The sequence below is a fragment of the Rhinichthys klamathensis genome, unplaced genomic scaffold (assembly GCF_029890125.1).
Source record: "Rhinichthys klamathensis goyatoka isolate OS25496 unplaced genomic scaffold, OSU_Roscu_1.1 h1tg000465l_1, whole genome shotgun sequence".
NCBI classification, from domain to species: Eukaryota; Metazoa; Chordata; class Actinopteri; order Cypriniformes; family Leuciscidae; genus Rhinichthys; species Rhinichthys klamathensis.
This window is the reverse complement of record NW_026606954.1, coordinates 610100-621564: the sequence shown is the minus strand read 5'-3', so window position 1 is coordinate 621564 and position 11465 is coordinate 610100. Positions and strand designations below refer to the sequence as shown.

Here is an 11465-nt window from a genome sequence, read left to right as displayed (position 1 = left end):
GCCAAGTCGTGGTTTCCCACGTACACCTATCTAAAGTGACATTAAATTTAAACAGAGATAATTAGACACACCCACATTTAGGTTGATCAAACAGCATTTGTTGTCCTACACGGAAATAACTTGTCTTTGCAAACCAAGTACACTTGAATTGATACCAAATACTAGTCATCACTAATCTGACGCAAACTTGCGTGAACATATGAATCCAGTTTTGGAATTCTATTTGGGAGAACAATTAAACCCTAGATAATTCAGTATGCTTACCTGGTGTCTGTTATTATAATTAGATTTTGGTGCCCTATTAAGGGGTTCACAACTGTGAGATCAGATTGTGTAATTGAATGGATTCTTGTTTTACATACAGGAGGTAGTTTGAATGGAGGATCTGAGGGAGGGAACATATTTGAGGGACACACCACATTTCTCATATTTTATAACTTATTTTAACTTTTCATTATGGCTGGGAGAATGAGACCATTTTACCAGGCACACTGAGACACTTTAAATAATACCAAACATGTCTAGTTACTTTTGTACACACTTACTCATTGCATAGGTTTTTAGTGAGCTTTAAGTGAGGAGGAGAAGAGGGGGAGCTGATGACTGTAAGAGTGAGGTGTGAACTGCACTGTGTGCTGCGTCTCGGATCTTGCTGTTATAGATGGGAGAGCCTTTTGTTCTCTCGAGGGGAAGCCAAGGGTGGATTTCCTGCAGGAGTTCAGGCTGCAAGACTGCCGAAACGTTATTAGCATGATGGTAGAAAACTGTACATTTCTTGTCTATTACCACCCACTGCTACTTATACTAATGATAGAAATAAGCGCAGTTACAATAGCTTAATATGTGGGAGAGCGTTGCTATATAGAGTGACAATATTGTATTGCAATAGGTAGCACTTCAAAGTCAATACCAAATCAAAACTAGTTAGCACATTATTTGTAATTGAAAAGGTTTAATGACAAAATAAGTTTGTTACACTTAAAATAGTTACAAAATAGATGAGATGATGATAACTTATATGAGAGAGAGAGAGAGAGAGAGAGAGAGAGAGAGAGAGAGAAAAGAAAAGAGGAGGTAAAGAGAGAGAACCCCAAGAAAGAGACCCAGAGCATAAAAGAGCAGAGCATAAAAGAGACAGAGCAACAGTTACAATCTTCTTTTATCCTTTCCCTGACCATTTGACTAAAACCCAAATGTGAGACATTCAAGCTGACCAATCAGATAAATACAACTTCCCTACGATACTAAAGGTGTGACAATTCATTGACCCCCGGAGTGTACACATCTTGGCCTACAGGCCTTGATCACTATCAGCCCCTCAACTCCAAATGGTCATTGGGGAAAGAGGGGGTTGAAAACAGTAAAGCACATGTCTTTGTTCATTCCAAATATCTTGGATTATTTTCAATCCTAGACGAACATAATAGAAGTGAAAAATTAAAAAACTAAAATATACACTATATATATTTTTTTAAAGGAGCGTTTAGATTTGATAAAATTAATTGATAATCACTTAATTGACATTTATTCATGAATGCAACTTACTCAAAGGATTTCTTTTAATATATTGCCTACAGTCATTTAAGAACATCTCCACTTTCCTAAGTATCTGATTAATCAGAGTTTGATGGTGTTTGCTCTCTCTTCTTCTGTTGAAGACTTCTGGATCTGACGTCATAAACCAGAACAGCAACAGTAGCCACGCCCACCAGAGCGGAGAGAGCCAATCGGATCACAGCTTCAGTAAAACCGCAACAGTGGATAAAGATATTCAGTGGATATAGATCTTCAGAGAGAAGAAATAAAGAACTTTTCTTTAATAACAGAAATATGATTCACTTAGTTTGTAAAAAAAAAAATACGTCTGCTGACAAACCTGAACATGTCTTGCAGAGTTGAGTGATGTCCAGATGTGTGGTCTGGTTGCTGATGGGATTGTTCAGCACACAGCTGTATGTGTTGTTATCCTGATATTCCACCTCCAGAGGTAGAGAGAGACTGATGCTGAGATCACACACACTAATGCTGGACAATACACTGATTCCTTTGTACCAGGAGAGAGTCACATGACTCACATTCAACACTGAACACAGCAGTGAACAATTCTGGTACAGTCTGAGAACGGAACAGTCTCTGCTGATGACAGGAACTGACAGACGAGCTGGAAAATATTGGAGAATAAATTTAATTCAGTAAATAAGAGTTCTGTGATATTTGTTGGATCATTGATACTTAACATTGATTTCAATTATCAATTTTTTTTTATAAAATGTTAATTATTAAAGAATTACAAGAATGCAACAATGCTCAAACGAATCTGTGTATAATGACAGAATAACTAAGTTGTTATTTAGGTGACTGTAGGGGGCTAAACGGAACTACTATTTAACCCTTTAAGTGTCACCCCCTTTTTATTGAATAGTCATGAAAATGCACATTCCGAACTTAAATGGTTATAATTCAAGAATGCATAGATATAGATGTAAGATTGGTCTTGTTTTAAAGAAGACATTTGGCAGATTGTAGAAGTGAAATAAATTAAGAAAGTGAAACAGAAAAAAAGTTACAGAAGTTTGAGTTTATGAAAATCTACAATGTTAAAATGTATTTATTCATATTTTATATCAAATAGATATTTTCAAAACCTGGTGGTCTCTAAAACTGCAAGAAAATCAAAGCCAAAAATCTGAACAAGTTGTGTTTCAAATTTTAGGTTGATATCTCAAAAATTTTGTTTGGGCACAGTACCAAACTGTTTCACTAGGAGAACACCAGACTCAATTACTGCCCATATAAGGGCGACACAATTTCCATATGTGGTTTGAGTGATTTGAACCATTATTTCAACAATTTTCATACAATTTATGAAGTAGACATCCTATTCATAAGTAGTATGGGAAGTTTGGCAGATTTGGATATGAATTCAACCTCTAATAAACACAAAAAGAACATGTATGCGTGTTATATCTCGCTACCACATCACAAATGGTGAATCTATTTTTTTTTTTTTTTTATTTAAAACATTTTAAGACCTTTTTTTCTAAAAAAAAAAAAATGAATGGATGTTATCTTTTGAACTCTTGGCATGAAAACAAACATAGGTTTCTACCATTCTTTCATGATTTTTCATGTTCATTACTATTTCAAAATAAAGGTCTGAACATGCCTCAGGAGTATGAAAATATTATTGTTGCAAATTGATAAATTATGGCTCCTCTGTAATTTATTTTGAAAATCAGCCACCGAATATGAAAACTAAAGATAGTAAGCTTTCAAATGATACATAGTTTGTCAAGATTAGTTTAGGTTTAGTATAGGATATTACTGTTTTAAATATGTAATGGCTATGGGCCCGCCGGTGACGTAAGAATGGGTGACCTATTAAATGCTATTAGCCTCAACCTCTGACTAATGGTGCGTTCACACCGGACGCGAATAGCGCGTCAGGTGCGAGTGATTTCAATGTTAAGTCAATGCAAAGACGCGTTATGCGCGTAAAAAATTCCTGCGGCGCAAATGAGGCGTAGAGCGCGGCGCGGTAGACGCGAATTCGCCTCATTCGCGCGTCAAGTTCGTGGTTCGTGTCACGTGGTGAAGTATCTGGATGCTTCAATAAATTATTTTGTAATATGACTGTGGTTCTAATGCACAACAAAGCAAATATTTTATCACATAAAACTTGATTTCAATATATGAGACATTCATTTTGTATTGAATGCTATTTATTCAATATCTAGATTATATGAAATATTATTATAATGTAAAGACAACCAACATACTGCATAAATTCGTGTCTGGACAGTGTTGTGTGAGAGACGGAGAGAAAAATCACAGGACAGATTAATCACTTTTGGAGGCTGGCTCCATTCATCATCAAAACAAAAATAAATGACAGATTAGGTGGATGAGGGCGAGGGTGATCCTCGCTCCAATGCGGGACAACAGGTCATCAAGCTGGGCGCGGGACAGGCGGAAGTAACGCTGAAAGCCGCTGTCATCCAGGCGCAGCTCCTGGAGCGAGCCAATGGTGAAACTCGCCACACTGGGTTCGCCTTCGAAGGGTCTGGTGGACACAAATACGGCGACGATTACCCCTACGCCGCCGTTCTGCTCTCCAGAGCAAATACAGAGCGGTGACTCTCTCGATGAATGCTCGATCAACATAAAAAAGATGGCCGCCAACGGGTTTCGATTCTGACGCGCGTGACGCGCGTAAATTTCGCTTCAAACTTTTGTTTTACGCGCGTCAGTTTCACTTTTGACACGCGAATTAACACAAAGTGGTCAAGCGTCAAACTAGACGCGGTAGACGCGAATTTGACGCGCTATTCGCGTCCGGTGTGAACGCACAGTAATGATCGGATTGGCGAGTTTGTGACGTGGGATCCGCGTAAAAAAGAACGTCCTTCGTGAGACCCTAAGTGACATTGGTAACTGAATGAACGAGAACAATAAGAGCAAAGAGTTAAACAGAATAATCAAATGTGTAGTTAAACTATTATACAAATGACCAATAATCAATTGGCATTCTAACCTAAATGTGAGGTCGTGATAAAATGGAGTCTGATAAAAGTAAATTGAAGTTAAAATACTTTGCCACACTGAAAAGACAGGAAACCTTCATTGGGCCGATTGTGCAGACCTTTTAGAAGTAAGGGATTTTCCTTTTGTTGTTTGACATTAATGGCAACATTATTGGCACAGACAGCTGCAGGTTTATTAGGCTGCTGTCACTTTAAGACTGAATGCACAGATCTAATAAACTGACACGCATTCAATTCCTTTCCCAACTGTTTATCTGCACGTTAGATGTAACTAACTGTGGTTATGAGAATACTCGTTATATTTTAGTGTGTATTTGACCACAGCCCAAAGTAGGTTGCATGAAAATGATGAAAGCACAACACTTTAAAGGAACACTGCACTTTTTTTGGAAATAGGCTCAATTTCCAACTCCCCTAGAGTTAAACAGTTTTACTGTAGCACTTTTAGCATAGCTTAGCATAGATCATTGAATCTGATTAGGCCGTTAGCATCTCTATCAAAAAAATGACCAAAGAGTTTTGATATTTTTCCTATTTACACCTTGACTCGTCTGTAGTTACATCGTGTACTAAGACCGACGGCAAATTAAAATTTGTGATTTTCTAGGCCGATATGCCTTGGAACTATACTCTCATTCCTGCGTAATAATCAAAGAAATATCGAAACTCTTTGGTCTTTTTTAAAAGAGATGCTAATGGTGCGGACAGCTGACTTTCCTAATAAGGAATCTTCTAATCCAAAAATTGTTACATTTGACAATGGAAAGCTCCAATCCTCCAATGGATAATTGGGGCATTTCACAGACTGATACTCTGTAACTACAGTATGACCTAACCATATGCTAAAGTTTAGGTGAAATAAAATTAGTAACCCAGACATAAACTTTAGGTGAGGAATCCACTCCAACGATGTCAATAAATGCAGTGCAGGAATAAAAGCTGTCATGCTTCTTTAAAATTCCAAACAAAAATTACACCTTTGTCAACCCAATTCTTAATAAAGATAGATTTTTTTCCACGCAGGACATTCTGATTGTTCCATATAATACTCCTATGAGGGGGAAAATTGTGGCAAAAGGCAAGCTTACAGGCCTCCAAGGCTTGCTTAAGAAAATTTGCAAGCTTAACCAGAAGTTTGTTGCATTTAAAATCGCAAGACAATAAAAAATGTAACCCCCCACATTTTTCAAAGATGAATTTGAGTATGTAAAAACAAAAAAAAATTAGGATCAGCATTCAGGCAGCATTTAATCCAGCTGATCTTGAAAAGCTGATTGAGAGTACTGAAGTCCAAAGCATTCACACCTCCCTCCAAAGTATTTCTGATTAGTCTTCCTTTTAACATATTGTCAAGTAACAGTTGACAATCACAGTAACAGTTGACAATGACAGTAACATGGTTGACAATGGCTAACAGTTGACAATCACAATAACAGTTTACAATGACAACAAGTTTTATTTTTCCACAAGAATTTAAATAGTATGTATAAAACTAGTCTATAGATGAGCAGGTTTTTCGGGTTAATAAATAAGGACAAAGCTGAGTAAACAATCCTAGAAATGCCTTCAGCTTTAGATATCAATACACGACCATAGATATTAAATTTCTTTGAAGCCCGAAGAGAATCTTTATTTTTTTGTCCGTTGTGAAAAAGTATCTAAAATTCTATCCGCGGGTGATTTACTTGTATAACAGGTATAATTTCACTTTTATTTCAATTGACTGTGAGACCAGAAGCATTAGAAAATGATTTTAAAGACACCAAAATAACAGGAACCTGTTTCTTATCTTTTAAAAACATACAGGTGTCATCCGTCAGTTGACTAATTAGAAAAGTGTGTTCAGATTCTACAATACCCAGAACATCTACCCAGCGAGTAATAAAAATATTGAGAAACTCTGTGATCAATAAAAACAAAAATGGCGAAAAATGACACCCTTGTCTTTTGCCCCTAATAATCATAAACCGGGGAGAAACACCATTTACCAAAGATACATTTGGTGTCAAAGATACATTTACAAAGGTGTACATCTTTGTAAAAAGTCTAAATAAAGGAAGAGACAAAACCAAATCTACACAAAGATTCAAACATAAACTCATGCTCAACCGTATCAAAGGCCTTATAAAAGTCTAAAAATAAAATTATTGCATTATCGTTGATCAATTCCATATAATCTAAAATATCTAAAACAAGCCAAATATTATTTGCTATACCTTTCATAAAGCCAGATTGGGAAACTGAGACAATTTCTTCTAAGCATGGTTTTTAATCTATTTGCGTAAAGGGAAGAAACAATTTATAATCCAAATTAAGAAAAGTAATTGGGTGCCAATTATCTAAATATGAAGAATCTTTGTTAGGTTTTGGGATTCAAGTCATCAAGCCCTGCTTCATGGACTAAGTCAATTCACCTTTCACACAGTCTTTAAAAACTTCCTATAAACTTTCTGAACTTTCTGCATAATCACATCCAACTCTTCCAAAGTCAAATCCATCTCACAAGTGTGAATGCTTGAACCCTCTCAAAAATGCTATCAGAAAACTGTGGTTTAAATGAAGAAAAATAGAGCCGTGAATTAAAACTGGAAACAAAATTGTGGGGGATATCTATATCCAGACATAGGTCAGGAGCTTCATTAAAATATCCTCCAACTATATTACTGCAGCAGATGGATAGGCCTATTTACATTTTGAATCAAGAATTTCAGAAGTCAGATCCTGAAAAAATAAGCTATTTTGTGTATGATTATTAAAATAACCATAGCCAAGATAAAGAAAAAATCCCCCAGAAGAATGACAGCAATCCATCTACTGTACCGTCGGCAGAAGAAAAAGACTGCAGAATGGAGCCGCTAAAATTATGATCAAATAAAAATCAAAACTCCAGTGGAGTGATTATAGTACCACGACAAAATAAGACCTTACCTCCCCATTATTGCGCCAATAGGTTTAATCTTTAAAACAAGAATGTGTTTCTTGAAAAAAAAACATATCTTTTCTGTGACGTAAAAAATAAAAATAAAGCCTTCAGACATCAGGAGACTCGGACAGTCCGGACTGCGGAGAGGATCATTGGTGCCCCCCTGCCATCCCTCCAGGACCTGTACTCTTCCAGAGCGAGGAAGAGAGCAGGTAAAATCATCACAGACTCCACTCACCCTGGACACCACCAGTTTGAACTGTTACCGTCAAGACGTCGACTCAGATCACTGGCCACAAGAACATCTCGGCACAGGAACAGTTTCTTCCCACAGGCCATTTCCCTCCTGAACAGTTAACACACCTCCCAAGGCATATGCCTTTAAGTGCAATACTCCCACTGTTTAGTGCAATATCCTACAACTCAGGTGATACTTATATGTAGATTTATTTATTTATAATATTCAAAACACTGTAAATATTTTCATAATCCGTAAATCTGGAAATGTTCTGACTAAACCCAACTGTGATACTTTTATTCTCATATATTTATATTTTTATTCTTTATTCTTATAATTTGTAGTATTATGTTTCATGTTTCTTGTTGTATTTGTATTTGTATATGTCCACTGGAAGCCTCAGCACAAAAACAAATTCCTTGTGTGTGCAAGCACACTTGGCAATAAAGCTCTTTCTGATTCTGATTCTGATTAAACTTATCCATACCCCTCGATAATGGTTTAGGCTTTTTGCCAATGTCAGTACAACTATTTTGCCAATCAAAAGTTCTTCAGTCAAAATGGCAGTGAACATCCCTGGCATAAAGCGTTTAACCTCCAGCATCCTACAAAAATCAGACATTATCAACAGAAATCCTTCTTCCATTTACGATATCAATTGGACCCCTGAAGCCAGCACGGCGACCCTCCTTTCAGGCTTTCTCCACCAAAGGCCACAGCTTGTCCCGGGCTTTTCTTCGTCCATAGGTCATCTGAGATCCTAATCTTCTTCTGTTTGAGCACTTCTGATCTTCTTGCATCAGCCCAGACACGATCGCGGTGAGATAGAGAGAGAAATTGTACAATTATCGTGAGACGGCGTGCATAGGCCCAGCCTGTGCGCAACACAGTATTTTTGATGGGGGGGGGGGGGGGGGGATCCAGTTTTGCTCAAAATTCGTAACCTAGAGAAACCGTAACCTGAGAAAACGTAACCTACACCGAAGCCATCTTGAGGACGCCCTTTTCAAACAAGCATATTGATAGGCGCCGAAAGGATCGTGGCACTGTCGCTTCTGCTCTGCGATACGCTGCCGCGCCACCTCTGCGTGCGCTGTGAATGCTCTGATCTGACTGACTCTATATCTTTGTCCATCTCTGCTGCAAGCAATTGGTACATTTATGAGATTTCAAAGACCATAACATGATATAGGCCTACACATTCAGAAGGCGCAAGATTTCCTCGTGATACAGTTAGGTTACGTCGTAAGAAAATAACTTTTGTTATCTTGAGATCACCAGAAAAAAAAAAAAAAAAAAAAAAATCCAAGACCTGTTAGTACTTAACATGATTTTTAAAATATTTTCATATTATGATAATTTCACATTGAATCTCCAAATTAATTAACAAACAACATAACTTAAAAAAATTTGTTTAATGGCATCTTTTTGCTATGTATTATGAATGAAGGCCAGTATCACCACTACCAATACTGATAGGCCTACTTATGAGTCTAATTATACAAATGTCTTTTGCCTCATTTTTAGCCATTAATTATAGCCATTCAACATTACAGTATCATATTATTATTATTTTTTACCTACATAATGTAAACAGTGCTGTTGTTTAGGTAGGTGTAAACGTAATATTCAGGTAGGAAATATACAGAAACTGAATAAAGTAATTAAATGTAAAACAGTGCAGTCTTCTTTGTATAAATTAAATATATATATATTAATATTAATATAATACAACATTCATAACACACACATACACACAAAGTATACAGCATATAAACAGGGTAGTAATTCTCTACTCACCATAGACGGTAAGATTGAACATGTTGAGCGGTGTCTTTGATCTGCTGCTGGTTACTCTATAAAGTCCAGAGTCTGTGGTTCTGATGTTCATGATGGTCAGAGATGCAGTCTTCTCATCCAGCTTCAGTCTGTCTCTGAGTCTCTCATCAGGAAAATCTGTCTTCTTGTCCTTTCCATTGATTTTAGCTATGAGACTGTTGTTGTGTACAGTTCTCCACATTATCATATCATCTGTCTGTATTTCAGTATCAGAGTTTAGAGTGACAGATTCTCCCTCAGTCACTGACACTGACTTCACTTCATCAACACCAAACACTCCTGAACAACAAACAGAAATATTCACTCAGAATTTGGAGGTTTAACAGATTTTTTTCATTTTTAAACAATTTCATTCTGCACAGTAGTAGTTGAGTAGGTTTATTCTGATACATTTAAAAAATATTATACATTAAATACATTAAATAGGCAAAATTAATGATGGAAAGAATAATGTGCAGGCAAACAAACGATAAAGAGAACTGAAGGCATAAAAATACTTACCAGCCAGACTCCAGGAGAACAAACAGAAGAAAATAAACAAATCAAACATTTTCTTCAGTATAGTTCTCTAAGTGGTTTTACACAACAGAAATTATAATAATCAGTCCTGGCACTCTTGAAAAAGTCAAACGTGTTGCAGGTCTGTTGTAAAGTGGTTTAGTGAAACTGCAGTCAGTGTGAATAAACTCCTCCAGTAGCACCGCCCACACGGACGGACCTTTTTCAGTAATTATTTAAGTTTAACAGTTGATACTGATTATACATTTATACATCATTTTCTTCCTCAAAATGGAATTAATTTATTATTTCATTCATTCGTTTCTTGATTGAAACATTCAATTAAAGTTATGGGGGCAAAAATCCCACAATAATGAGTTACTGATTTTATGATAAAGTGATGTAGTTAAGCAATATCAGAGTGCTATTTTTGTCTGATTATCAGCATGATTGTAAATGTTACGTGATTTTGATTTTATAACAGATTTATTAGTTAATAGTAGCCTAAATCAAACTTTGTAGACACATATTGTCTGTTGCCTCTTCAATGAAAATAGCTCAAAACAAGCAACAGCAGAACCACAGCAAATGCTATTCCACACAAACTTTATTTCTGAAAATCAGTTTTCATCAAAGGGAAAGCTTAAAGGTCTCCTTGCACTTTTCCAACAAAATAAAAGCACTATGGATTAACTTTCAAAAGCAAAATTTATTATTTATAATATAATAATATAATTGTGCTTTTTTTAATGAGTTCTGTTCTTCACATTCTTCTTATTGTAGATCAAACAGTGTCATTGTGAGAAGTCATATAAATACTTTCTGAAGGGAGGAGTTTATTCACACTGACAGTTCCATTAAACCACTTCTCTAGTCCAGCAGCTTCATTCACTTTGTTACAAAGCGTTCAACATTTTTGAGACCCGTGTCAGGACCCGGTTATTATCACAGTTCTGTTGTAAACTGTTTTGCAAACTGTTGAAGAAAATGTTTATTTTCATATTTTTGTGCTGGAGTCCGACTGGTAAGTATTTTTATGTCTTCGCTTCTGTTTATATTGTAATTTGTTGAAAAACATAATTCAGTTATTTATTATTTCCATTTATTATTTCATTTTGCCTCCTATATTTTCCAGCTGTATCAAACCAATTTACTAAAATACTTTTGTTTTCATGCTGCAGTCCCTTTCAATGAGTATAAATGAGTATAATGAATAAAACATTTTTTTTTTTAAATGTAACCTTTTATTTGTTGTTCAGGAGTGTTTGGTGTTGATGAAGTGAAGTCAGTGTCAGTGACTGAGGGAGAATCTGTCACTCTAAACTCTGATACTGAAATACAGACAGATGATCTGATAATGTGGAGAACTGGACACAACAACAGTCTCATAGCTAAAATCAAAGAAAATAACTATAAGACAGAT

The 11465-nt window shown here is 36.1% G+C and overlaps 1 protein-coding gene across 1 annotated transcript; it reads right to left on the bottom strand.

Moving 5' to 3' along the window:
- Nucleotides 1-1524: 1524 nt before the first annotated feature.
- LOC130071880 (natural killer cell receptor 2B4-like) lies at nt 1525-10282 on the bottom strand. Its single transcript, XM_056236799.1, has 4 exons — nt 10046-10282; nt 9506-9823; nt 1877-2161; nt 1525-1738 (listed from the first exon to the last, which is right to left on the bottom strand). The coding sequence occupies exons 1-4, from the start codon at nt 10092-10094 to the stop codon at nt 1614-1616; spliced, it is 777 nt and encodes a 258-aa protein (XP_056092774.1). The 5' UTR covers nt 10095-10282; the 3' UTR covers nt 1525-1613.
- Between the last annotated feature and the right edge of the window lie 1183 nt (nt 10283-11465).

What these genes read in the sequence shown, in the direction of transcription:
- LOC130071880 (XM_056236799.1), bottom strand. Translation starts at nt 10,094, where the DNA reads ATGTTTGATTTGTTTATTTTCTTCTGTTTGTTCTCCTGGAGTCTGGCT. An exon ending in GTTCTCCTGGAGTCTGGCTG is followed by an intron (nt 9,824 to 10,045) that starts GTAAGTATTTTT and finishes TTTGTTGTTCAG; the next exon opens with GAGTGTTTGGTGTTGATGAA. An exon ending in GTTCAATCTTACCGTCTATG is followed by an intron (nt 2,162 to 9,505) that starts GTGAGTAGAGAA and finishes AATATTTTCCAG; the next exon opens with CTCGTCTGTCAGTTCCTGTC.